Source organism: Trichechus manatus, unplaced genomic scaffold, assembly GCF_000243295.1.
Source record: "Trichechus manatus latirostris isolate Lorelei unplaced genomic scaffold, TriManLat1.0 scaffold00006, whole genome shotgun sequence".
Taxonomy (NCBI): domain Eukaryota; kingdom Metazoa; phylum Chordata; class Mammalia; order Sirenia; family Trichechidae; genus Trichechus; species Trichechus manatus.
In genome coordinates, this window is record NW_004443942.1 from 9,721,818 (window position 1) to 9,747,065 (window position 25,248).

Consider the following 25,248-nt stretch of genomic DNA (forward strand, 5'->3'; position numbering starts at 1 on the left):
TCCTCTACCCCCTTCTACCCCTAGAGCAGCCCCCAAGATGCCCCTGCAGAAGCTTGTGTCAGTCCATCCTCACCTCTCAGCTGCAGAAATTGAAGCCCAGAGAGGTGAAGTAGTGACTTGTCCAAGGTCACACAGCAAATTAGTGGCAGTGCTGGGGCTACAGGCAGGTCTCTTTACTTCTCTCTACTCCTACTGTCAACTACACCTGAAGGGTCAGGACAGCCCCCAGAAATTTGCCTTTGTAGTGAGTAGAAAATTCAAGGGCTAAGGCTCTGAGATTCCTTGGGGCTTTGTGAGCCCTTCTGTTCTCTGAGCACCAATTGAAAGATTCCAAGTTGCTTCGTGAGCAGTCTTCCTTTCCCAAAGGCCAGATGCCAGATTCCTTTTCTAAAATTAAATTTCCCCTAGGACAGATACCAGCCTGTCTCTATACCATTGGGAACTAACTCTAATTAGCCACAGATTCTCTAGGGCTCAACTAAATGGATCTTTCCCCAGGCATTATGATGATCAGTTCAGCCAGTTCATTCCATCTCAACCTCATTCAACATACCTCAACTTCACTCAATCTACAGGATACCAATTCAACACACAGTTCTTAACCCCTACTATGTGCAGAGTGCCCGGAAGGGCCTATGGCAGAGAATGCCAGTTGTTTCCTAATATACCTTTCCTTCTTTTTTCCTTAATACAGAACCTTAATACAGAATTGTGCATGTGGCTGCCTACAATAAAGGCTATATTTCCCCACTTCCTCCGCACCTGAAAATAGTCATGTAACAAAATTCTGACCAATGGGATTGTAGATATCCCTTCTACCTTCCTACTAGCTGAAAATGTTGACTTAGGGCTGGAGCTAGAGCAGCCACCTTGGGCCACAAAGCAAAAGCTATGTGCTAAAGATTGTGGAAAAACAAGATGGGGGGAAACGGGGTCCCTGCTCATGAAACCACCATACCAGCCCTGTACTGTTTACCTTTTGTTAGGGATTGAATTATGCCCTCCCCCACAAAAAATATGTGTGTTGGAGTCCTGATCCCTATACCTGTGGATGTAATCCTATTTGGAAATAGGGTGTTCTTTGTTATGTTAATGAGGCCATTTCAGCATAGGGTGTGTTCCAAACCTAATCACTTCTAAGTGATATGAAGAGCAGTACAGACACAGAGAAAGAGCCCTGGTTGCGCAGTGGTTAAGCTCTCGGCTGCTAACTGAAAGGTCAAACCCATCAGCCACTCTGCGGGAGAAAGATGTGGCAGTCTGCTTCCATAAGATTACAGCCTTGGAAGCCCTATGAGGCAGCTCTACTCTCTCCTATAGGTTTGCTATGAGTCGGAATTGACTCAGTGGCAATGGGTTTGGTTTGGTATACACACAGAGACAATTGAGCACAAACAAGGGAAGACAGATGCCATGTGAAGATTGCCAAAGAACCAAGGATTGCTGGCTACCAGAAGCTGAAATAGACGAAGAAGGACCTCCCACTACAGCCACACTCTTAATTCAGACTTCTAGCCTCCTGAACTATGAGAAAATAAATCTCCGTTCTTTAAAGACATCGACTTGTGGTATTTCTGTTATAGCAGCACTAGGAAACTAAGATGCCTTTGGGATTTATGTGAATGAGACATAAATATTTATGTTGTTCAAGTCATTATTATTTTGAGTTTTCTGTTACTCTCAGTGACCCTGATCCTAACTGATGTATGTGCTATGGATATACAGAGTTGAAGAAGACAGAATCCCTGAAAAGCTATTTAGAGTCTATTAAGATGACATGAACCAAAAGCCAACAATTTCAAAAAATCACAGAAGCTCTAGAAACTGGGTAAACAAATGCATTTCCTACAGCTTTGTAAACAACTAAACAACCAGGAGAAGTATTATGGTGGTGATGGTGTGGTGTGGGGAGTAGGGCAATATAAAACCTCTCAGAACACAAGCTTGCCTCCTGGCATTTCTTTTGACCAGATTCCGGGCATACTCTGGTTGGGGGGTATTGCTGATATTGCTGAGGACTACGTGCCTGTGTGAAAGCCTCCCGTGTGTGGCCACCCTTCACACACAGTGGCCTCTTGTACACACATTTCACTCTCATGCATGAGTTAAAACCTTCCAGAGGGTACTCTGCCCTAACCTGGGGCATCCTACCTTGGGCTGGAAGACCCGATTCTCCTTCCTAAGGTGGTCCACGATCCCGAATATGCACAGTGGCCCGGCGAAGCCCAGCAAGTCGGCCAAGATGCGGAAAGTGCTGCTGAGGATCAGGCGTCTCCCGAAGGCACGGCAGAGTGCCCGCCAGATGGCCCGGGCACCCTGTGTGCTCTGCGTGTCCTTCCACTGCTCAGAGAGACCCATGGCCAGGTCAGAATGGCTGAGGGCCTGTTCACAGCAGGGCCTGGCCTCCTGGGAAGCCCCTGGTTCCTGCTACCTGGGGAAACCCAGTGGCCATTTCTGTGTGAATTGGTGAACTCTGGAAAGAAATCATGGAATCACCAAGCACACAGTTGGGTGGGCCTTATCAATGCCAACATGGCCCAGATGGGGAGACTGAGGCCAGAGGGGGATGTGACTGATTGAAGTCACACAGCTGGTCAAGAATTGTGTGATGAGCACAGCATTGTAATGAAGGGGTAAGAGGTAGTGGCATCTAGGGCACAGACAGTGGAAGGGGCACTGGACTGGGAGTTGAGAGAGTGGCTCTGCCACTTGCCAGCTATGTGCCAGCTCTGGGAGGCTCACAGCCTCCATTTCCTCCTCACTATTATGGGGATATCCCTGCCTGGCCCATCTCATAGGGTTATTGTAAGGATCAGGCCACTAACACCCCCTACCTTCTAAATCTGGTGAAAATTCCCACCTTTGGAGTCATTGAGCTCCAAAGGGAAGAGCATAAGGAGTGAGTGGAGTCCAGTGGCATCATTTCCCTTCTCAGGGCCTCACTTTCCTTGTTTGGACAATGAGGATGTTGTACAAGATGACCTAAGCTGTTCCAGCTGTGTCTGTCCTATGTTCTGGACTTGTTCCTGCTTCACTGGGTGACGACTTTGGTCAAGTCTCTTCCCTTCACTGGGCCTCAGTTTCCCCACCTGCCCCACCAGGGGTTTGACCTGATGCCTTCTGAGGTTCCTGTCTGTGACTCTAAACTAGAGGGCTGGGAATGAACAGTGTGGCCATGCCCCCACTGACCTCCTGGGCATCAAAGGCCTTGCAGAGCCGCCGGTAGTTGGTGAGGGCTCTCATGGCGATGGGCAGCTTCCCAATGGCTCGGAGGTCAATGGGCTTCTTGTGGGCAGTCTTGATGAAGGCATTCATCCACCAGTAGGTGCCCTTGGACAGCAAGTTTACGAAGGGCTGCAGGAAGCGCACTCCCAGGTCCTGCAGGTCCTCAGGGGGCTTCACCTCCCTTGGTGTCTTGAAGAAGATGTATCTCTATGAGGCACATGGGTGGCAGGGGTGGGTAACTGCAACTTCTCACCCCCTATCCTGTCCCAGCAAGGATCTGGGGTTGTGACATCCCACCCTCAAGTTCTAACATGTGGCACCATCTCCTGCCTACAAGTATTCCCAATGCCAAGGCCTCCTGACTTTGTAACTATTCTTTGAGGTCTACTCTGAATACCTCTGGCTGCACTTGAAGTTGGGCCGGGAAACAGCAGGAATTTCCCATATACAGTCCTCTCCACAGATCTGAGGACATCACTATGTTTCATGTAGGATTCACAGAATTTGGAGTTATGTAGACCTGGGTTCAAATCCCATCTCCTCCACTTACTAGCAAGGTGTCTTTGGACGAGACATGTCTAAAATGTTTTCTCATCTAAAAGGGGGTGTTACTTGGCATCACATGGTTGCTGTGAGTGTCAGTTGAGACAAGGAATATGAAAGGGCTTAGAATCAGTGACAGAGAGAGAGATTTATTTACTTCAAAGAATAGGCTCACATATTGTGGGGGATCTGGCAAGTCCAAAATCCACAGGTCAGGTGGCAGGCTGGAGACTCCTTGCATAATGTAATTCAATGTCATATAATGTAATTTAATCCATCAATCAATCAGCTAAAGACCTTAAGGGCAAAAAGGGCGTTTCCTTAGGGTATGTTCTACCTCTAGACTATAAACAGATATTTTGGCAAACTCTTACTCTCTTCCTGACCTGCGGAGCTTGGATGCAAGCCTGCAGGAGTCTCCAGCCTTGCACCTCACCTACAGATTTTGTAGAGTCGATTCCAACTCATAGCAACCCTACAGAACAGAGTAGAACTTCCCTATAGGGTTTCCAAGGAGTAGCTGGTGGATTCAAACTGCCGGCCTTTCGGTTAGCAGCCGAGCTCTTAACCACTGCGCCACCCGGGCTCCTTGGACGTGCCAGTCCCCCATAACTGCATGAACTGATTCCTTGAAGTAAATCTCTTTCTCTACATGTATCTCACTGGTTCTGTTTCTCTAGAGAATCCTGACTAAGACAGGTTTTGTACCCAGAGAATCACTAACTAAAAGCAGAGGAGTCAGAGAAACGCAAATTAAAGTAGTACTTCACACTCATCAGACTGGCGGACATTAAAAAGAGATACAACCCTCATTGCTGGTTGGGAGGCAGGGAGAGGGCTCACTCATTCATTGCTGGTAGATTATGGTCTTTCTGGAAGGCGATCTGCAACACCGATTAAAAAATAAAAAAATGCACAGACCCTTTGACCCAGCCACTCCACTCCTTGGAATCTCTCCCACAGAAATAAAAGCAGGAATACATAAAGATATAAGTATGTTTAATACAGCATTATTTACGAAAACTTGGCAACAAAGTGGATGCTCATCAATAGGGTAATGGCTGAATAACTTATGGCTCATCCACATGGTGGAATGTTACACAGCCATTAAGAAGAGTGAATTAGAGTCATACCAGGTAACTTGGAGGGAGTCCTAAGAGATATTTGTTGGGTGAGAAAAGCAATGTGCAGAAAACTATGTATAAAATTATCCCATTTTTAGAAAACAAATATTGAGGGAAAAAACTCTTATATTTATATGTGTTAAGAAAAAAAAAAAAACCTAAATAGATACACATTTAGATAGATGTGTACAGCATTATATTAATAATAAGTTAACAAAACATGGAAGGGCAAATTAGATTGTTAATCTGGGTTGCCTGTGAAGGTGGGGGTTTGGGAAGGGAAGGTTTGAATCTAAGGTGATGTAGACAGAAGGAAGGAGGGTAAGCAAAAAGGATAATGAAACAAAAGACATGTATGCAATCACATTTACTCATTTATGTATATGCATGGATATGTATGAATAAAGTAAAACAGAAACACCAAAAAAACCATACCCATGGCCATTGAATAGACTCCAACTCATGGTGACCCCATGTGTTACAGAGTAGAACTGCTCCATAGGGTTTTCTTGACTATAATCTTTACAGAGGCAGATGGCCAAGCCTTACTTTCATGGACTCACTGGTAGGCTTGAACCACCAAACTTCAGGTCAGTAGTTGAGGGCAAACTGTTTGTACCACCCAGAGGCCTAAACAGAAACAATCCCTCCCTCCCTTAAAAAAAAAACAATAACTGAGAAACCAGTACCTGAAACTTTTTTTCTCTCTATGGGGTTAAACACAAAATCTTTCAACCGTGGCTAACACATCCTGTCACTTCCTCTCCCTCTGGGAGCCTGGGGTAGTGGGCAGCTGGCCACTGGCTGAGCACTGGCCTCAAGCCCCCTCTGTGGGAGGTGTACAACCAGCTGGCTCTTTCTTGGACTTGCCTACCCAGAGGCAGGTCGCAGGTCTGAACTGCCCCGCCCCCCACTGCCCTGGCCTGGCCCAAGCGGTCCTCGGTGCTGGGGTGAGCAGCAGCCTGGGTGTGGCCTGGGCCCAGCCTGCTTACCCTCACCCTGATGACGTTGACCTCCACAAGGAGCAGCATGCCGTAGAGGATCACCAGCAGCCCTGTGAGGCAGAAGCGCAGCTGCGAGAAGCTGATGGCATGGTGGTAGAATTTGACAAACTTGATGGTCTTGGTTATGAAGGCCAGGGTCCAGTAGACTAGCAGGGCTGCGGAGGAGAGATGGGACAGCATGGAGGATGTGTGTGCGTGTGTTCACGTGTGTGCACACTCATATGTATGCAAGTGTGTGGGAAGGAAAGAGAGAACATGAATGTGTCAGCAAAGGAGGGATGTATGTGACAACCACGTTACAGGTGTGAGCATGCACATTTCTGAGTAAAGGGATGTGAATGCATGAGTATATGAGAGTGCATAGCTTTGAAACAATGTACAAGCATTAAAGCATTCATGACGAGTGTCTTCAAAAACATCAATAATCTCATAAATCAAGTTGGCCCACCAGACTTCTCTTAACAATAATTAATAAGGATAGGAAAATTATTGCTTGAGTGTAATTAAGCTGCAGTTTCTGTGTCAAGTAAACACTTTAAATACATTATCTCATTTATTCCTTACAATTACCTTAAGAGGAAAGTACTGCTGTTACACCCAGTTTCACAGACAAACTTAACAAGGCTCAGAAAGGTTAAGTAACTGAGCCAAAGTCACAAAGCCTGGGCTGGCTTAATGCCGGAGCCCATGAGTATAAATTCCATGCCAGAATGGTGTCCTCGTGGAATTTCCAAGCTGAGAAGATCTTAAAGGTCATTTAATCCAGCCCTTTCATTTTACAGATGAGGAAAATGAGGCCCAGAGAGAGGAAGTGACATGCCCAAGCTTGCAGCAAGCTAGTGACAAAGGGAGTGAGAGTCCAGGTCCTGGTCTCCCAGCCTGGAGCCTGCCACCACTTAATGATGCTCCTCAGGGAGCCCGGGGGAGGGTGGGGATACAGAAAAAGCAGAACTTCAAACCGGTTCACTCCGGTTTGAACCCCTGCTGAGAATTTGCATTTCCACCCCAGATAAACTGAATCAGAATCTACACTTTAACAAGATCCCAAAGAGATTCTTATGTATAATAAAATTTGAGAACCACTGCTCTATTAGTAGTTCTTAGAATTGGTCTCTAAACAACAACATTAGCATCGCCTGGGAACTTGTTAAAAATGCAAATTCTCAGCCCTGAGAAAAAGTGAGTCACAGCACTGCACAGCAGTGTAGTAGAGTGGTTACAACTGGGGCCCCGCAGCCAGACATACCTGGGCTCAGATTCTGCAGCTTAATAACTATGTGGCCTTGGATAAGTCATTTAACCTATCTAGTTTTCTTATCCATAAATGAGGATAATAATAGTGTTACCTCAAACATTGTTGTGAGCAATATATGGCAAGCATTTAGCACAGTGAGCCTGGCACACAGGGGGTGCTCTTTAGACATTAGCTGTTAATATTTTTACTACCTCCAGAATCTCATACCTCTTGGCTCTGCCTTCTCTGGGGTAGGCAAACATTAGAAATTATCAGTGGATTCTACATCTACCTATCTATCTACCTACCTATCTACCTATCTACTTGTCTACCTACCTATCTTTCTCTTATCCATCCATGCCTCCATCCATCCAACAGGTTTGGGTTTTTTTTTTGTTTTTTTTTTTTTTTTTGGTATAGGATCACTATGAGTTGTAATCAACTCAATGGAACGAGTTTGTTTTTGGTTATCCTGCAGTGCTAGGGACTGAGCAGACACAGCAACACTCAGCAGAAGCTTAGTGCTTAGTTGAGAGAGGAGGGAAAAAGGAGGTGGTATGAGGCAGGGGCTACCGGTGAGTTCTAAGCTCTGAATTCCCATTACTCCTTTCTCCTGCCCTCTTCTCCTCTCCCTCAGCTCCGTATCTTATCCATTCCCAAGTTCTGTCCATTCTGCCTCCTAACTATCTTGAATCCATCTACTTCTCTGCACCTCTGTGGTACCACCTGAGTCTAGGCTGACCCCATCTCTCCCCCAGACCACCTTGAGAGCCTTCTCACTGGTTTCCCCACTTCCCCTCTAACCTTCCTCCAATCTGGCCTCCATAAAAAAACAACATGATCATGTTTAAAACCCCTCATTGTCTTCTCATTGCTCTTGGGATAAAGATTAATGCCTGTTGTGTGGCCTTTGAAGTCCTTCCTGCCACTCCAGCCTTCAAAGTCCAGCTCCCCTCTGCACTCCAGCCTCTCTATTGTTTTTCCAGATTTTCTAAATGTGCTCTGTTCTTCCTGCCTCAGGACCTTGGCACATGCTGTTCACTCTGCCTGAAGCACTCTTCTCCTTTCTCTCAGTTATTCCTATCTACCCTTCAGTTCTCAGCTCAAGCATGACTTTCTCATGGAACATTTCCTTGATCTCACTGGGGCTCCAGGATCCTGGTTCTTTCATGGGACAACGTAAGCCACACTGTAGTTTATCTTTCTGTGGGACTCCAGACCTGTGACCAAACAGCAACCTCTCAGAGATCTGGCTGTTCCCTCAGGACTCACTGCTCCCTATCCCAAAGCTCATGGGATGCATTCTCTCCACATTTCCATGTTATAGAATTTCTGGCCCAATGGAGCCTCTTCCCAGGAGGAACAGAACTCAAACAAAAGGTAATGGAGAGAGTTATGTAGTCCTTGTTCCTTGGAATATGATCAGTCATAGGTGGTAATTTGTGCTTTGAGGAGAGACCATTATGCGCTTGCTGGAGAAAGTGAAATGAACTCATCAGATACCCAGACAGGGTGTTTCTGGGGTGCCAGTCAGTCAGGCCCCAAAGGTTAATGAAGGGTTCTCTGTGGATGAGGAGCTGCTCAGAAATTGAGTGGGCAGCTCTCTGACACCTGTATTTAACATCTCTTCTCTCTCAACCTGCTGCTTCCCACCCTCCATCCACACTCACACAGGAGCCCTGAGGTGAGGGGATCACCTGGGTGTTCCTAATGGAGTCCACCTACCTTACATGGGAAGGCAGACCTGTGATTAGCCTGGGAAACACCCTTTGCCTGTTCATGACACCATAGTGTCACTGGCTTAGCACAGAGTATTCCAGACTTGATGTCAATTAGATGCTGTGACTGCTAAAAGTCAGTCTGATTTAATGACCCACAGTCTGAACTCAGCTTAACGACCAGATATACAATCCGACCTTAGACATGAGGACTGAGCCCAAAACACAAAGGCAGACCTGTGGATTTATACCTTTGGCCCAAGCACACAGTCTGAAGACCAGACACATGTACAACACTTAGACACTCAGTCTCAGAAACAATTAAGAGCCTGCTTGCGAGTCAGACGCACAGGGATCTAAACCTAGCTCTGCCCTTTTACTAGCTGAGCTCTGCCCCTTTACTAGCTGAGTGGACTAGTGCAAGTTACTTAACCTCTGAGCCTCAGTTTTCTGCTCTGTACAGGAGAAACAGTTGTGGTTCTTACCTCATAAGGTTATTGTAAGGATTAAATGCGTTAATATAAGTAAAATGCTTAGGAAAGTGTCTGGGTCAATGAGTGACCGCTGTTATAATTTTACCTCTCTGAATTTCAATGTCCACATCTGTAAAATGGGGGTAGTAACATTACCAAGAAGCAGATTGTGGGAATTAAATGAGATCATCTGTGTAAGGAGCCTAGCACACAGCCTGGCACACAATACAAGTATCACTATTATTTCTGCCTGGGACCTCAGTCACAAGCATCAGAAACTCTTTTAAATGAGCACTACTTCCTGAGTCTCCTTTGCCAGCTTCTCCCTCCTTGATCCCCTCTAAATGTTGGCAAGCCACAGGGTATGGTCACAGGGCCTCTCCCTTCTCTCTCCATGAAACCTCATCCCGTCTCAAGCTTTAGATGCTGCCAACAAGCTGCCCACAACTGCTAGATGTGTAGCTCCAGCGCTAACCTCCCCCCTAAATGTCCAACATGTTTACCCAACTGCCCAGCCAACACTTGAGTTGGCTGTCTTAGTGACATCTCATACTCAGCGTATCCAAAACAGAACACTTGATTTGCCTCCCCCCTCCAAAAAGCCTGCTCCTTCCATGGCCTTTGTCATATAAGTTATTAGTACTGCCACTCACCCAGGCGCTCAGGTCCAAAGCCTAGGAGTCTTCATCTCCTACCACTCTCCCCTTCTCTCATTTGACATTACCACACTGGCCTCTTTGCCAAGTTTGTTCCTGTTAGAAGGTTTTGCTGTTCCCCTTGCAGGATACACTCTTCCCCCAATATCTACATGTTCACTCTTATCAGAGACCTTCCCTGCCCTCCCCTATAAATAGCAACACCTCCATCATCCTCTAACCCTTACACAGCTTTATTTTTTTCATAGCATCACACCATCTAGTTATTTATTTGTATTTGTTGACTGTCTGTCTGTCTCCTCCATGAGACTGTAAGCTCCATGAAGGCAGGGACTTTTTCTTCTTCACTTCTGAATCTCTAGCACCTAGAACAGTGCCTGACACATAGTAGGTCCTCAGTAAATATTATCTGAAGAAATGAATGAAAGTACCCATCCCTCCCCTTCCCTCTCCCCTGCCCTGCCCCTACCGATGAGCAGCTTGGGGAAGTTGGAGGTCTCGATGTTGTGATAGTAGACTACAGAGGTGACGGCAGCCATGAACGCCATCCCAGCTGGCATGTACAAGTGGAGATGGCGGGATTCGGTCACCCTGAGATGCGGGCGAGAGAGAGAGAGAGACAGCATGTGGATGTGCTGAGTACCCCAGCAGAGCAGCCCCAGGCCCCATGCTTAGGGCTCAGCACACAGTAGGTCCCCCAGATCGTGTCTACAGCTCTATTCCATATATTGACAGCTCTGCCCACAGCCCATACCCCAAACACGCCCGTTAATTAAGGGGCTCAGGAGTCCAGAGAGCAATGCTGTAAGGGCTCAGAGTTCAGGCTTTGGAATTTATGGCCTTCTTGCCCTGGTTTCATGCTTACAGAACCTGGCACAGGGAAGCAGGTCTTGGCAATCAACAGCTGCAAAGACTCTGGTCTGAAACCAATTCTCCTGGAGTGAACACAGCTGGGGTCCTCCGTCCCTAGGGCCCTTTAGGCAGTACAGGGCCCTGTACATTGGAACACACTTAGTGACAGCCCCGTTTAACACCAACAGCACAAGTCAGCGTTGACACCCCTCCCCAGGTAATGTAAAACAATACCAATGACAGTCAACGTTTATTGAGCACCACCTTTCTAAGCATGGAGTCCCTAGGTGGCACAAACAGCGAAGCACTCGGCTACTAACCAAAAGGTTGGTGGTTTGAATCCACCCAGAGGCACCTTGGAAGAAAAGCCTGGCAATACTTCCAAAAGGTTACAGCCATTGCAAAACCTGTGGAACGCGGTTCTACTTTGACACACATGGAATCGCCATGATTTGGAATTGATTCCGTGGCAACTGGTTTGTTTCTAAGCACTTGACGTATATTAACTCATTTAATTTTCATAAAACCCCATGAAGTAGGTACTCTTAGTCTCCCTATTTTACAGTTGAGGAAAGTGAGGCATAGAGAGGTTAAGTAACATGCCCAAGGTCACTGCTTTTGTTCCTCCCTTGAGATGGGAAGATGGGGACGGTCAATACCGCTCATCCCCTTCCCACTTTAACTCACAGAGCCTTGCCGGTGGGTGGAGCCTGGCCTGGTGATAAGACCCATAGGGAGTCAGAGCCCTCTCCCAGACCTCAGGCTCCCCCACAGCTGGTGAGGAGGCTCACCTCAGTTGTCCCTGATTGTGCCCTTCCATGGCTCCCTCATGCAGCAACAAACCCCACAGTCCTCAGCCTGACACCAAAGGCCCAGGTGATGTAGCCTCAAGCCATTTTTCCAGCACTGCTCAGGCTGCTCATTCTGCTCCAGCCATGTCAGGACCCTCTCCATTCCCCAAAGGCCTCCTATAATCTCCTGCTGCCCTTGCTCATGCCGCTCCTTCCATCCAGAGTGCCAAGGGTCCCTTCCCTGGAGATGACAGCCAGGAGGGGCAATCATACCCAGAGCTAACTACCTAACTAGCCAGTCTCGGAAAGTGATACCTCAGATGGGCAAATAGCTTTCTTCCCTTTGTCTTTGTTAAAAGAACCATAAGTTTGCTCCAGCAACAATGTGCCCAGCCCCCAGAGATGGATCATGATCAGTCCAAAAAGCCATGCAATTCCATACCCCTTTGCCAGTGATTGCTTTAAAGGTGTCCACATAACCCAATTCCTGCCAATGAGATGAAAGTCTGTAGAGGATGATCTCCCTCAGAAGAAAGAGGCAGATGAAAAGCATGCCCCCTTTGCCCTTGCTGAGTGACACCTCATGTTATGGATTGAACTGTAACCCCCAAAAATGTGTATTGTAAATCCTACCCCTGTAGGGGTTATAATCCCATTTGGGAATGGGTTTTCTTTGTTATGTTAATGAGACAGTATTAGTGTAGCATGTGTCTTAAATTAATCCCTCTTGAGATATAAAAGAGCTTAAACAAGCAAGCAAGTGAACAGAGATGGGGGAAGATAGATGCCATGCCACATGAAGATCACCAAAGAGCGAAGGAATAGAAGCCAAAGAGACAAGGACCTTCCACAGAGCAGAGGAGCCTTCCACTAGAGCTAGCTCCCTGATTTTGGACTTCTAGCCTCCTGCCTGCGAGAAAATTAAACTTCTGTTTGTTAAACTTGTGGTATTTCTGTTATAGCAGCACTGGATAACTAAGACACATCACTAACCTATGCTGCTTTGCTTGTTCTGAGTTCAGAGCATCACACACAGAAATAATACTCAAAGGAAGGCAGGAAAGCCCTACAGGTTTAAGAGACTTTAAACCAACCAAACCCGTTGCCGTCGAGTCGATTCTGACTCATAGCGACCCTACAGGACAGAGTAGAACTGCTCCACAGAGTTTCCAAAGAGCGCCTGGTGGATTCAAACTGCTAATCTTTTGGTTAGCAGCCATGGCTCTTAACCACTACGGCACCAGGGTTTAGTTAATCATTAAATGAGACTTAACCCAAGCCAAACTTGAGTTTGAAAAATCACTGTCTTAACCAGCCCCTACTCCCACTTGCCTCCCACCACCCCCCAACTTCCAGTCAGGTCTGAAAACCCAAGCTGAGAGGGACTGGAGGTGTCACAGGAGCAGGGTCTATGGCTTCTCCTCCTGTCTGCCCCTTTTCCAAACCTTCCCCCATGCTTGCCTGCCCAGGGATGTGGGTTCACAGATGGAGGTCAGCAAAGACCGGGTGAAAAGTGCTGACCTGCCCCTTGGGGAGGAGATGGCTGACTGCACGGAGCTGAAGAGGACTGGGGTGTGGGTATAGCCCCACACAGGAGGAGTTGCTGGACAGCAGGCAAGAGGGAGTCCCTGACCTGACTCCTCCAGTTTCCGAAGTTCTGGAATACACCATCGTGAGGCTTTACTTCTGCTCAGGTCTCTGCCACTCTACGCTCTTCACTCTCCATGCTGGAATTTCATCTTCCATGGCTTCATGAAGCAGGCCAGGCAGGGATTACCATGCTCATTTCACAAGTAGAGAAAGTAAGGCCTAGGAAGGTTGGATGACTTCTCCAAAGCTGGTACATAGCAGAAGCCATAGCAGAAGACCAGACCCTGTCTTCCATCTCCACAGGCAGGGTGTTTTCCTCTCTGTCACCCCCACTAATTATAACCCAGGGGTATTTCTGGTCTGAGGGTTCACAAGGCATCCCTCCCTCTCTAGCAACTGTGCTCCTCTGGAAGGGGTGTTGGGGGTGGGAGGCAGATGTGTCACCTGCTAGTTATTGAGCAGTATGCCTTCTGACCTCCTTGCTGGTATAGGGGACTTGGATAATCAGGAGTTGCTGCCATCCCAAGGCAAGCAGTTATCACAAAGATGACTGCTGAAGCTGGGATGCAGGGTCACTGGGAGGTGACGGAGTGGGAGGTGTGGGGGGAATGCGGAACATCCCATCCCATCCTCCTGCCCTCCGGCTGCAGGAGCCAGGGCTGGCAGGAAAGAAGCCTGGGCATGTTCTGATTCCAGATCAGAGGGGCAGTTCCTCGGATATCTAAGCCAAAGGTCCATGCCCCCTCCCCCACTCGCCACCCCTTCACCCAGGCAATCCCTGAGCCTGCTGACACTTCAACACTTCATTCGTGAGATGGCTGCTCTGCTGCTGACACACCATTTCCAGCCGCAGTTATCTCTCGAGTAGACTCCTGAAATCATCTCCTAAATGTGTGTCTTAGTTATCTAGCGCTGCTGTAACAGAAATACAAGTGGATGACTTTAACAAAGAGAAATTTATGCTCTCGCAGTCTAGTATGCTACAAATCCAAATTCAAGGTGTCAGCTCCAGGGGAAGGCTTTCTCTCTCTGTTGGTTCTGGGGGAAGGTCCTTGTCATCAATCTTTCCCTGGTCTAGAAGCATCTCAGTGCAGGGACCCCAGGTCCAATGGATGCCCTACGCTCCTGGCTCTACTTTCTTGGTGGTAGGAGGTCCTCTTGTCTCTCTGCTTGCTTCTCTCTTTTATATCTCAAAAGGGACTGGTTTAAGACACAGCCTAATCTTATACACTGAGTTCTGCCTCATTAACATAACTGCCACTAATCCCACCTCTGCCATCATCATAGAGGTAGGATTTACAACACATAGGAAAATCACATCAGATGACAAAATGTGGACAATCACATAATACTGGGAATCATGGCCTAGCCAAGTTGACACACATTTTTGAGGGACACAACTCATTCCATAACTATGCTGTTTCTACCTCCAGCCTCGCCCTGCCTCCAACCTGTCCTGGACACTACCCTCTCCCTGCTTAGGTTCTCACCTAAAAGTTGATTACATCACTGATTACATGTCTCTTCCGCTCCAAACTGCTGGCCAAACCCAACCCAAACACTCAGTCTGGCATTCAAAACCTTCTCCGAGATGTCCCCAACGTGATTTCCAAGCCTCGGCCTCCATTGCTCTCCTGTGTATGTTTTATGTCCCAGCTGTGCTGTACTGCTCCCCACCCCCACTGCTTTCCTCCTTGCCTTTGTCCCTCCTCCCTCCAGTGCCACCAGCCCTTCCTCTTCTTAACTCCTTGCCTGTCAAAACCCAAATCATCCTTCCAGGCTCAGTTCAGAATCTCCCTTATCCGTGAAGCCTGCCCAACCTCCTAATCAAAACCAAGCTCTCCTTCTTCTCCCTTCCCAGAGTATTTACCTATAACAGTATTTCATTTAGTCTCCAAAGGACTCAATAAATGTTTAGTGAACATCGTCACTGTGAATGTAAAGATGAAAGAGATCCAGATTCCAACTCTGAGATGCCTTCTGACTCTGGAGGAGACAGTTGGGCAAATAGACAAATTTTAACATACAGTATAATCTGTGTGCTAGCAGGGGTGAGAGGAGTGAGGTGTGAAGATTGTGTGGTGAGGCCCACGGGGAAGGTGGGCGTGGGGAGAAGGGCTGGGAATGAGGCTACAGGCAGGTGGGGCTGACTGTGAGAAAGCTGGATGCCAGGCTGAGGAGCTGAGACCAAATCTTGTAAACCACTGGGAACTAAAGAAGGGTTTCAACTTTTAAGCAAGAGCGAGTGACATGCTTAGAATTTTTTTTTTCCCAAGAAGGTAACTCAGGCAGCATGTGGAAGACGCCTGGCATCTACCATGGGAGCTGAGGCACTCTAGGAGGCTCTGGGATTATTTCACCGGGCCTTGGCATTCAGGTCTGTGTTCCTGCTAGCCTCCTGGACTGAGGACAGGGCCTGAGTCTCACTTGTTTCCATGTCTCCAGGGCTCAGCACAGAGCACCTCACACACAAGCTGCTGGGTAAACAGTTGCTGGATTTATTGGCAAATAATGCTGCCTCACAGAATGCAAGTGAGCTGGGGGACTCTCTGGGCCTTTCGGGAAGCACTGTGGAGCAGATCCACTCTCCTGGGTCCTCAGACTGTCACTCACCCGTCAGACAAGATGCCCTCTGCGATCTCACACACCAGGACGAAGAGCAGCATGAAGGTCAGGATCCAGCGCAGGTTGTGCCCAGGAAAGTGTAGCCACGTGCTGTGGTGGATGTGCACCTTGGAACTCTGACTGCCCCATCCTGCAGGGAGAGACAGTGAGAGGCAGGCAGGCCTGGCCCACCTGGGGGAGAGTTGGTGGGCCCCAGTAGGGTGCTTATGCATTAGATCCACAGGGGGAGGTGGGGAGTGTACCCATTTGTACATCTGTGCGGGAGGATCCCCAGTGGTACACATGAAGCCAGACTCTGCAGGCCCACATGGGCGGGTACCTCATTTTATATGCTGGCCCTCTCATCAGGTAAATAAGCCACTGGGTTGAGAACAGAAGTGTGAATGCTAGTACAATTTTTGATACACATATATGTTGCATATGCTTCCCACTTTTGCCTAGTTAGCAATCCTGCTTCTGCAGTACCCTTCTCTTTTTAATTTAATTTTGTGACAATCTTCCCTTTCCACCCAGAAGCTGTATGTAAATTTTAAGGGTTTTTTTCCCCTTAATTAAGGGGGAGGTAGGGGACACCCTGTGAATTGACAGAGCTGGCCGGCCTGGGGGATTCCAGGTCTTGGAGCGCGGCGAGGGGGAACCGAGCGAGGAGGCGCATATTGTAGTCCCGGCAGGGGCGCCCGACTTTGCAGAACGCTTTCGATGCGGAGCGACTGGGGACGCCGGGGTCGCTGCGCCCGCGAGTCCGGGCTGCTCAAGCACGGAGCCTGAGAAGTTGTGCGACCGAGAGACGCGCCCCAGTGAGGTAGCTGAGGAAGGGGATCCAAGTCCCTGGATCCCGCCTCTCCTCGCCGAGGGCGCGCGGGGCCCAGAACTGTCAGAGGCAACAGTCTGGCTCGGCCTCGGGGAAGCGCAGGAGTTCGCGAGGCCTCCATTCTGGCCTCGGAGGCACAGGTTGTCCTCCTCCCTGGGCCCAGCTGCGACCCGCAGGGAGGCTGTCTTGGAGGAGGGGTGACCCCGGCTCCCTACGCTTCTTCACCGAGGGCGCGGCCCGGCCCCCTCCCGACCTTTCCAGTGAGTACGGATACCTCTGCTTTCCCCTTTCCCCATCCCAGCTCCCGCTCTGCTGTGGCGAAACTTGGGGGTACCCTGGGTCAGGGACGTCCGCTGTGTTCGGCGCGGGTTCGGGGACACCCTGGAGAGTCAGGAGGCCCGGGAGTTGGGGGTGCCCGGGGAGTGAAGGGATGAGCGGGCATGTGAGTGCAGTAACCGCCGGGCAGAGCACGGAACAGGAGACAACGAGAGGTAGGCGAGCGGCGGTCGCAGGGCCGGAAAGGGACGCGGAGCGGAGCGGCGCACGGCGCTTCCTCCTCCTGCTCCCTCTTCGCTTCTCTCCTCCCCTCCTCCGCCCGTCGCCGCGCTCTCTCACCGATGAAGAGGATGGGGAAGGTGATGAAGAGCAAGAAGACGTGCGGCACCACGTTGAGCGCGTCCACGAAGCAGCCGTTGTTAAGGACGCCGTGGTCCACCCGGTAGGCGTCCGAGTGGTTCTCGCTGCCGCAGAAGGCCAGGGGCATGGCGGCGCGGGCTCCCGCTCTGGGTAGGGCTGCAGCTGGCTCCGCGCGCCTCCCGCGCCTCTGTCCCTCGCTGCTCCGCGGCCCGGCCGGGCTGTCAGGCTCCCGCCCCTCCCCCCCGGCCCCGGCCCGCTGGCCCGCCCGCTCCCTGTCCTGCTCCACTACCTGCCCGGCCCCGGGAGCCGCGCGGAGCCCGACAGGCGGGGCCGCACAGTGTCCTGCGTTTCAGCTGTGCGGCCCGCGCGCCCAGATGTGTACCCGGACGCTGTGTGAGTGCCCGTTGCGCGCATGCGCAGGGAGAAAGGAGGACCGACCGGGTGGGTGGGTGGACACGCTCGAGTCTGGGTGGGAGGGTGGAGGGCGGCGCAGAAGAGAAAAGGAAGGTCCGCGTGGGCCCGGAGTGGGAGGGTTCGGGCTCTCCGAGGGTGAGTTCACTGCCCGGGGGGTCTGCGATGTGGGCTTGCTTGGGCAAGGCGCGGATGGATATAGTTAGATCGCAGGGTGCTGGTGGGCACAGAGTGGCACGAGCCCCCACCCAATCTGGACAAGAAAAGTGGTTAAGGACGTTACCTTGGGGGACGCTCGGAATATTTTCAGAAGTGGTCCTAGGCTCTGGGCGCTCAAAGGTGCTTTACAGTGTATCCAGCACTTTCACAAACGAGTCCTCTCAACACCTCTACTAAGTACAGGTTATAATTTCTCCCGTGTTTCTGATGAGGAAACTCAGACAGGGAGGTTGCATGACTGACCCAAGGTCGCACTGGTAGCATGTGGGGAAGCAGAACCTGAACCCAGCTCCTCAGATACCCCCTCCCCCCATCTCCCTCAACGTGTGCCTCCAACACATTACAAGCATGGGTAGATGGGTCTGGGGCCCAGTTGAAGAGAGGTAATTTTGGAATAGTATCTGGCAAGAGGGATGCCAGGCAGCAAGGAGGAGCCAAAAGAGGGGATGTCGCCTTAGGCTGTGTTCTTAACCTGACAGACTTAGGGGTTCCAGAGCCTCATGAAATTATAAAAACAGTATTTTCTTGCTACAAAGATAACACTTTCTGGAGAGATTCTCACCGGTCTGTGCCTAAAAAAGTTTACGACCTATGAAGAAAAAAGAGAAATGGGATTTTAGCTTAGATTTAAGAACTTCCTGAGTTAGGGGTATGGAGCATAAATGCATATGTTCTCAGGAGGAACCAGTGGGACACCAGGAGAAGATCCCTTCAGCCCTAGAAGCTTCATCTCTACTAGCTTCTTTGTTATGAGACTACTCTGAGCCCCCACCCCAACCCCCCCACCCCCACCAAGCCTTTCCAGGATGCTGTCAGGCAAGGCCTTGGCTCTGCCCCTGGCCCTGGGAGAGGCAAGGGCAGAATCAGGCACCAGGGTGCAGGGCAGATGGGGATGGAGGGACAGGCTGGGGAGCACAGGGTCCAAAGGCCTCTGACCATCTCTGACTTCTGGGAATGTCTCTGAAGCTGAAAGATGTTTCCTGCAGCATCAGCCACAAAATGCTGAAAACATGGTATCAGTAACTGTCCAGTACCAGCGTCATGGATTGAATTGTGTCCCCTCAAAATATCTGTCAACTTGGCTGGGTCATGATTCCCAGTATTGTATAATTCTGTACCATTTTGTAATCTGATGTGTTTTAAATTCGATCACTATGATCTAATGAGACGGATTAGCGGCAGTTATACTGATGAGGTGTACAAGATTGGATAGTGTCTTAGGCCAATCTCTTTTGAGATATAAAAGAGAGAAGTGAGCAGAGACACATGGGAACCTTATACCACCAAGAAAGCAATGCCAGGAGCAGAGCATGTCCTTTGGACCTGAGGTTCCTGCACAGAGAGGCTCCCAGACCAAGGAAAGACTGATGAAAAGGACCTTTCTCCAGAGCTGACAGAGAGAGAAAGCCTTCCTCTGGAGCTGATGCCCTGAATTTGGACTTGTAGCCTACTAGACTGTGAGAGAATAAATTTCTCTTTGTTAAAGCCATCCACTTGTGGTATTTCTGTTATAGCAGCACTAAATGACTGACACAACCAGGAACAGGAGTTAATTAACCAGGGTGAGTGCAGCTGCTGCAAGGGTGATACCTGGGTCCATGTAGCCAAGTGGAAAAAAGCTTATGAGATAATGTCAAGTGAAAAAGCAGGAAACAAAATTGTGTGTTTCCTAGATTACAGCCATATTAAATAAGTATGTTTGAAGGCAAGCCGGAAGGGGAAGCTCAGGCTTGGAAATGGCTATTGCATTAGGGTGGTGCTCAGTATACATTAGCTACCATTGCTGTGATGGTGGTTATTATTATTGCTGTTGTTATCATCCCCATTCTTTAAAAAATGAGACAACCGAGACTCATAGACCCATGGTCACACAGCAAGATTTTTTTCTTTTAGATTTTGGGGTTTTTTTGGTTCCAAGTTTTTTCATACTTTCCTCAATGTTGTTAATTTGGTTTTTGTAGTTACAATTTCTGTTTTTCACACTTTCAGCAATGCTATTTTTCTTTTTAATAGTAATAATATATGTATTTTTAAGAACGGAGTCCCCAGTCCTGGCTCCATCACTACTAGTTATGAGATTTGGGACTAATCACTGTTTTGTGCTTCTGTCTCCTCATTTCTAAATGGGGAAGATAATAATACTGACCCCAGAGAATTAAAATAAGGGAATGGGTGTGAATGTGGTGGTTTGTAAGCTGGGAAGATGGCCCAGGTTACAGGGGTGCTTCTGAATCAATGTTACGGGTTGCATTGTGTTCCCCAAAAAGATATGTTGAAGTCCTAACCCCTGGCAACTATGAATGCAGCCTTAGTTGTAAATAGAGTCTTGCAGATGTAATTAATTAGAGTGGATCCTAATCTCTTTATGATTAAACCAAAAAACCAAACTCATTGCCACTGAGTTGATTCTGACTCATAGAGACACACAGGGGAGAATGCCATGTGGTGTGGGGGCAGAGATTGGAGTTAAGCTGCCACAAGCCAAAGAACTCCTGAGGCTACCAGAAGCTAGAAGAGACAAGGAAGGAGCTTTCCCTAGAGCCTTCAGAAAGAGCATGGCCCTACCGACACCCTGAATTCAGACTTCTATCCTCTAGAACGGTGAGACAATAAATTTCTGCTGTTTTAAGCCACTCACTTGGGAGTAATTTGTTACAGCAGCCCTGGGAAAATAACACAATCAATGAGGGCTATTTGGTGGTCTCTCCCTCCTTTCAGCACACAGTGCCTGGCACAGCCCACACACTTGTCTCTTCTGGACCGTTTGAAATAAACAAACAAAGCCTGGTCCAGCCCAAGCTGGACCCAAGCATAAAGGACTCTTAAGGGAGCATCTTCTGGGACTGAGACAGTGTTCAGTCTGGAGTCTCAGGGGGCCTGAGTTGCCATCTCTAGCACAAATGTACATGTGACTGTGGGTAAATTTCACCATTCCCTGAGCCTAGCTCTAGAAAGTGAGGATACCCATAACATGGCCCACCGTGTGGGTATGAGTTACTTTAAAAAGTGTGGAGTCAGGTGCACAAAATGGCACGGAAGGACTTCTCCTGCAGCATGGTTTGTAATCTTGGAAACAACCCAAATGTCCACCAACAGGTTAAAACATAAATGAAAACAAAAAACATGGTATTATCCATACTGTGGAGGAGCCCTAGTGGTGTATCGGTTAAGCACTCAGCTGCTAACTGAAAGGCCAGCATTTCGAACCCACCCAGCGGCTCTGCAACAGAAAGACCTGGTGTTCTGCTCCCATAAAGATTACAGCCTAGTAAACCCTATGGGCCTAGAAAACCCTGTGGGGTAGTGCTGCTCTTTCACATGGGGTCTCTATGAGTTGGAATTGACTCAGTGGCACTCAACAACAACAATCTTTACGGAAGCAGATCACCAAGTCTTTCTCCCAAGAAGCAGCTGGTAGGTTTATTCAAACCACTGACCTTCAGTTAGCAGCCGAGCGCTTAATGGTTGTACCACCGGGGCAGTTCTACTCTGTCACATGGGGACAAAATTGACTTGACAGCACCTAACAACAATAAGAACACCCATACTGTGGAATACTGAGAAGCAAGCACAGAGAATAAAGTAGGATTATGGAGTTGCCATGAGTGGTACTGGACTCCATGGCCATGGACTTGGTTGTTTTTGTTTGTTTGTTTGTTTGCTTTTTTGTTTTTTTAATACATACTAGCGTGGAAAGTTGTGCTAGACATAGATGCAGAGCAGCATGTACCATGTGAAACCATTCATCCCTGAGACAAAAGAAACAGACATACAGCTGCCCATGTCTCTGTGGGGAGGCACTGCGTCTCTGCAGCTTCCCCAACTCCAGTGATGCCATCCTGCTTCTGATATAGCGGGCTGGAAAAAGGATAGACACAAGGAGCTTGCTCTGAGCAAGGCTGCCCCCATTCGAGAATTCACTGCCATCCTCCTGGCAGAATGGAAAACCTGGGCTGGGTTTACAGGACTTGGATTCTCACTCTCACTGACACACTGGGTGGCGTGCACTCAGGCAGGAACCCTTACCTCCTTGTGCAGGGACCGGTTAGCGGTTAGCACAGAACTTCAGAAAAGTCTCTTCCTCCCTGAGGGACCAAATTAATGGGCTGAGGGTTGTGGGGACCGTGGTGTCAGGGAACATCTAGCTCAGTTGGCATAACATAGTTTATAAAGAAAATGTTCTACATTCTACTTTGGTGAGTAGTGACTGGGGTCTTAAAAGCTTGTGAATGGCCATCTAAGAAACTCCACTGGTCTCACCCTGTCTGAAGCAAGGGAGAATGAAGAAAACCAAAGACACAGGGAAAGATTAGTCCAAAGGACAACCTTCAGACTGAGTCCAGCACAACTAGATGGTGTCTGGCTACAACCACCGACTGCTCTGACAGGGATCACAATAGAGGGTCCTAGACAGAGCTGAAGAAAAATGTAGAACAAAATTCTAACTCACACACACAAAAAAGAAAAGACTTACTGATCTGACACAGACTGGAGAAACCCAAAGAGTATGGCCCCTGGACACCCTTATAGCTCAGTAATGAAGTCACTCCTGAGGTTCACCCTTCAGCCAAAGATTAGTCAGGCCCATAAAACACAATGAGAATAAAGGGGCACACCAGCCCAGGACAAGGACTAGAAGGCAGGAGAGGACAGGAAAGCCAGTAATAAGGAACCCAAGTTCGAGAAGGGGAGAATGTTGACATGTCGTGGTGTTGGCAACCAGTGTCGCAAAACAATATGTGCATTAATTGTTTAATGAGAGACTAGTTTGCTTTGTAAACCTTCATCTAAAGTACAATAAAAAAATTAAATTAAAAAAAAAATCTCCTCCAGCTGTATGTTGCTCAAGCCTTAGTGCCCTGTCTCTATCCAGTGACCCAGGTGTGCCAATGGCCGTGGTAGAGGAGGTCATCACAATAATGGTGACATAATGGAGTAGGGTGATAGTTTAAAAAATTAATCCTTTCAATAACCCCAGTCAATAGGGGGCAAGTTAAAAACCAACAGAAACAAACATGCTATTATCCATTCTGTGGGATACTGTGCAACAAGTACTGAGAATGAAGTAGGGCTATATGTACTGACTCAACAATGAACTTGAACATGCTGCCAGTCTCCAACATACTGGTAATCGTGAGGATGACGCAGAACCAAACAACATTTTGTTTTGTTGTACATGGGGTCACTGTGAGTTAGAGTCAACTTGAAGGCAGCTGTCTATCCATCTATCTGCACTGATGTGGAAAGATGTCTTCTTTTCCCTTTCCACCCCCTTCAGGCAGATGACTGAGGTTGTGGCCAGGTAGAAAGTAGAAAATTGTTGTTTCAAAGTCTATGTCCACAGTGGAACTTAGAAGTGTGTAGGGTCAGTGAAAGAGAGAAAATTGATATATAGACAAAATGTCTTGGCCGAAACCTGGGAGGGACAAGAGATTTCTCCCCTCATCCCCATCCTGCCTGCTGTCAGGAGAAAGAAGGAGAGAAGTTCAAGAGACAGGGAGCCTGTGCTTGACCTCCCTGTCTGCCTGCTGTGGGCGTGGGTGGGGGACAGCAGCCACACTCCAGAAAGGAAAAGACTATGCGTGGACTGTGTCAGAAAGTTGATGCTTTGAAGAAAGTTTCCCTTGTTCCACAGCAAAGCTACTAGGCTGACAGAGGCAGGGAATCCTTGGCTATAACTTTCGTGAGTGGGTGATATGAGAATAAGGTGGAGCCTACCTGGTCTCTAGGTAATACATAAGCCTTCTAAACTTTGACACAAATGGGGATGGGGAGAGGAACTCCAAGAAACTCCAAGGTTAACATTTTCTACCAGACTGGTGGTATGGGAAATCCCTGGGTGGTGCAAACAGTTGGCTGCTAACTGAAAGGTTGGAGATTTGAGTACCCAGAGGCACCTCGGAAGAAAGGCCTAGAGATCTACACCGGAAAAATCAGCCATTGAAAGCCTTATGGCGTTAAAACCATAAAATTCATAGAAGAAAATGCAGGGGCAACACTGTTGGGCCTAACTTTTAACAATGGATTATCTAATATAATAACAAAAGCACAACAGCAAAATACAAAATAGATAAATGAGACCGAATAAAAATTAAAAACTTTTGTTCACCAAAAGACTTTACAAAAAAAGTGAAAAGACAAGCTACCCATTGGGAGAATATCTTCAGAAACCATATATCTGATAAGAATCTAATAATCAAATATACATATATATATACATAAAACTTCGACAATTTAACAACCAAAAACAAAAAACACAAATAACATAATCATAAAATGGGCAAAGGACTTGAATAGATATTTTACCAAAGAGGACATATGAATGGCCACCAAACAAATGAAAAGATGCTCAACATCATTAGCCATCAAAGAGATGTGAATCAATACCACACTGAGATACCACTGCACTCTCACTAGGATGGCGAAGATAAATGAAAAGCAGAAAATAACAAATGTTGGTAAATGAGGATATGAGTAAACTGGAACCCTTATGCATTGCTGGTGGGAATGCAAAATGGTACAGCCATTGTGGAAAACAGTGTGGCAGTTCCTCAAAACACTAAAAATAGAACTATCATATGACCCAGCAATTCTACTCCTAGGAATATACTCAAGAGACTTGAGAACAGAGACTTAAACAGATACTTGTACACCAATGTTCATTGCAGCGCTATTCGCAATAGCCAAAAGGTAAAAACAACCTAAATGGCCATCAACGGATGAATGGATAAACAAAAGTGGTATATATATACAATGGAATACTACTCAGCCAGTAAGAGAAACGAAGTCTTGTTACGTTCTACAGTATGGATGGAGCTTGAAGACATTATGATGAGTGAAGTAAGTCAATCACAAAAGGACAAACATTGTATTGACTTCATTTATATAAAAAGAAAAGAACAGGCAAATGTATAGAGACCAGTTTATTAGTAGCTACCAGGGGCAACCCCCACACATCTGTCAGCTTGTCATACTTGGGGGGGTTGTATGTTATATGCAAGTAAAATTTTGCTAAAGATCATTCAAAAGCGGCTGCAGCAGTACATGGACAGGGAACTGCCAGAAATTCAAGCCGGATTCAGAAGAGGATGTGGAATCAGGTATATCATTGCTGACAGCAGATGGATTCTGGCTGAAAGAAGAGAATACTAGAAGGATGTTTACCTGTGTTTTATTGACTATGCAAAGGCATTTGACTCTGTGGATCATAACAAATTATGGACAACATTTCAAAGAATGGGAATTCCAGAACACATAATTGTGCTCATGAGGAACCTGCACATAGATCAAGAGGCAGTTGTTTGAACAGAACAAGGGGATACTGCATGGTTTAAAG

At 47.8% G+C, this 25,248-nt stretch overlaps 1 protein-coding gene across 3 annotated transcripts in view; it reads right to left on the reverse strand.

The window, feature by feature from the left end:
• Positions 1-17,465, reverse strand: part of ABCC8 (ATP binding cassette subfamily C member 8) — an 84,940-nt gene extending 67,475 nt beyond the window's left edge. For 2 of the 3 annotated variants that reach the window (XM_023736635.1, XM_004369685.2), the window contains exons 1-6: positions 17,262-17,465; positions 15,824-15,965; positions 10,447-10,568; positions 5,885-6,051; positions 3,190-3,432; positions 2,152-2,340 (exon numbers count right to left, since the gene is read on the reverse strand). In XM_023736635.1, coding sequence (XP_023592403.1) covers positions 2,152-2,340; positions 3,190-3,432; positions 5,885-6,051; positions 10,447-10,568; positions 15,824-15,965; positions 17,262-17,409 — 1,011 coding nt within the window. In that variant the 5' untranslated portion in view covers positions 17,410-17,465. The remainder of the gene's footprint in view (positions 1-2,151; positions 2,341-3,189; positions 3,433-5,884; positions 6,052-10,446; positions 10,569-15,823; positions 15,966-17,261) is intronic. The other variant, XM_012557090.1, reaches the window with a different exon arrangement.
• Positions 17,466-25,248: the final 7,783 nt, after the last annotated feature.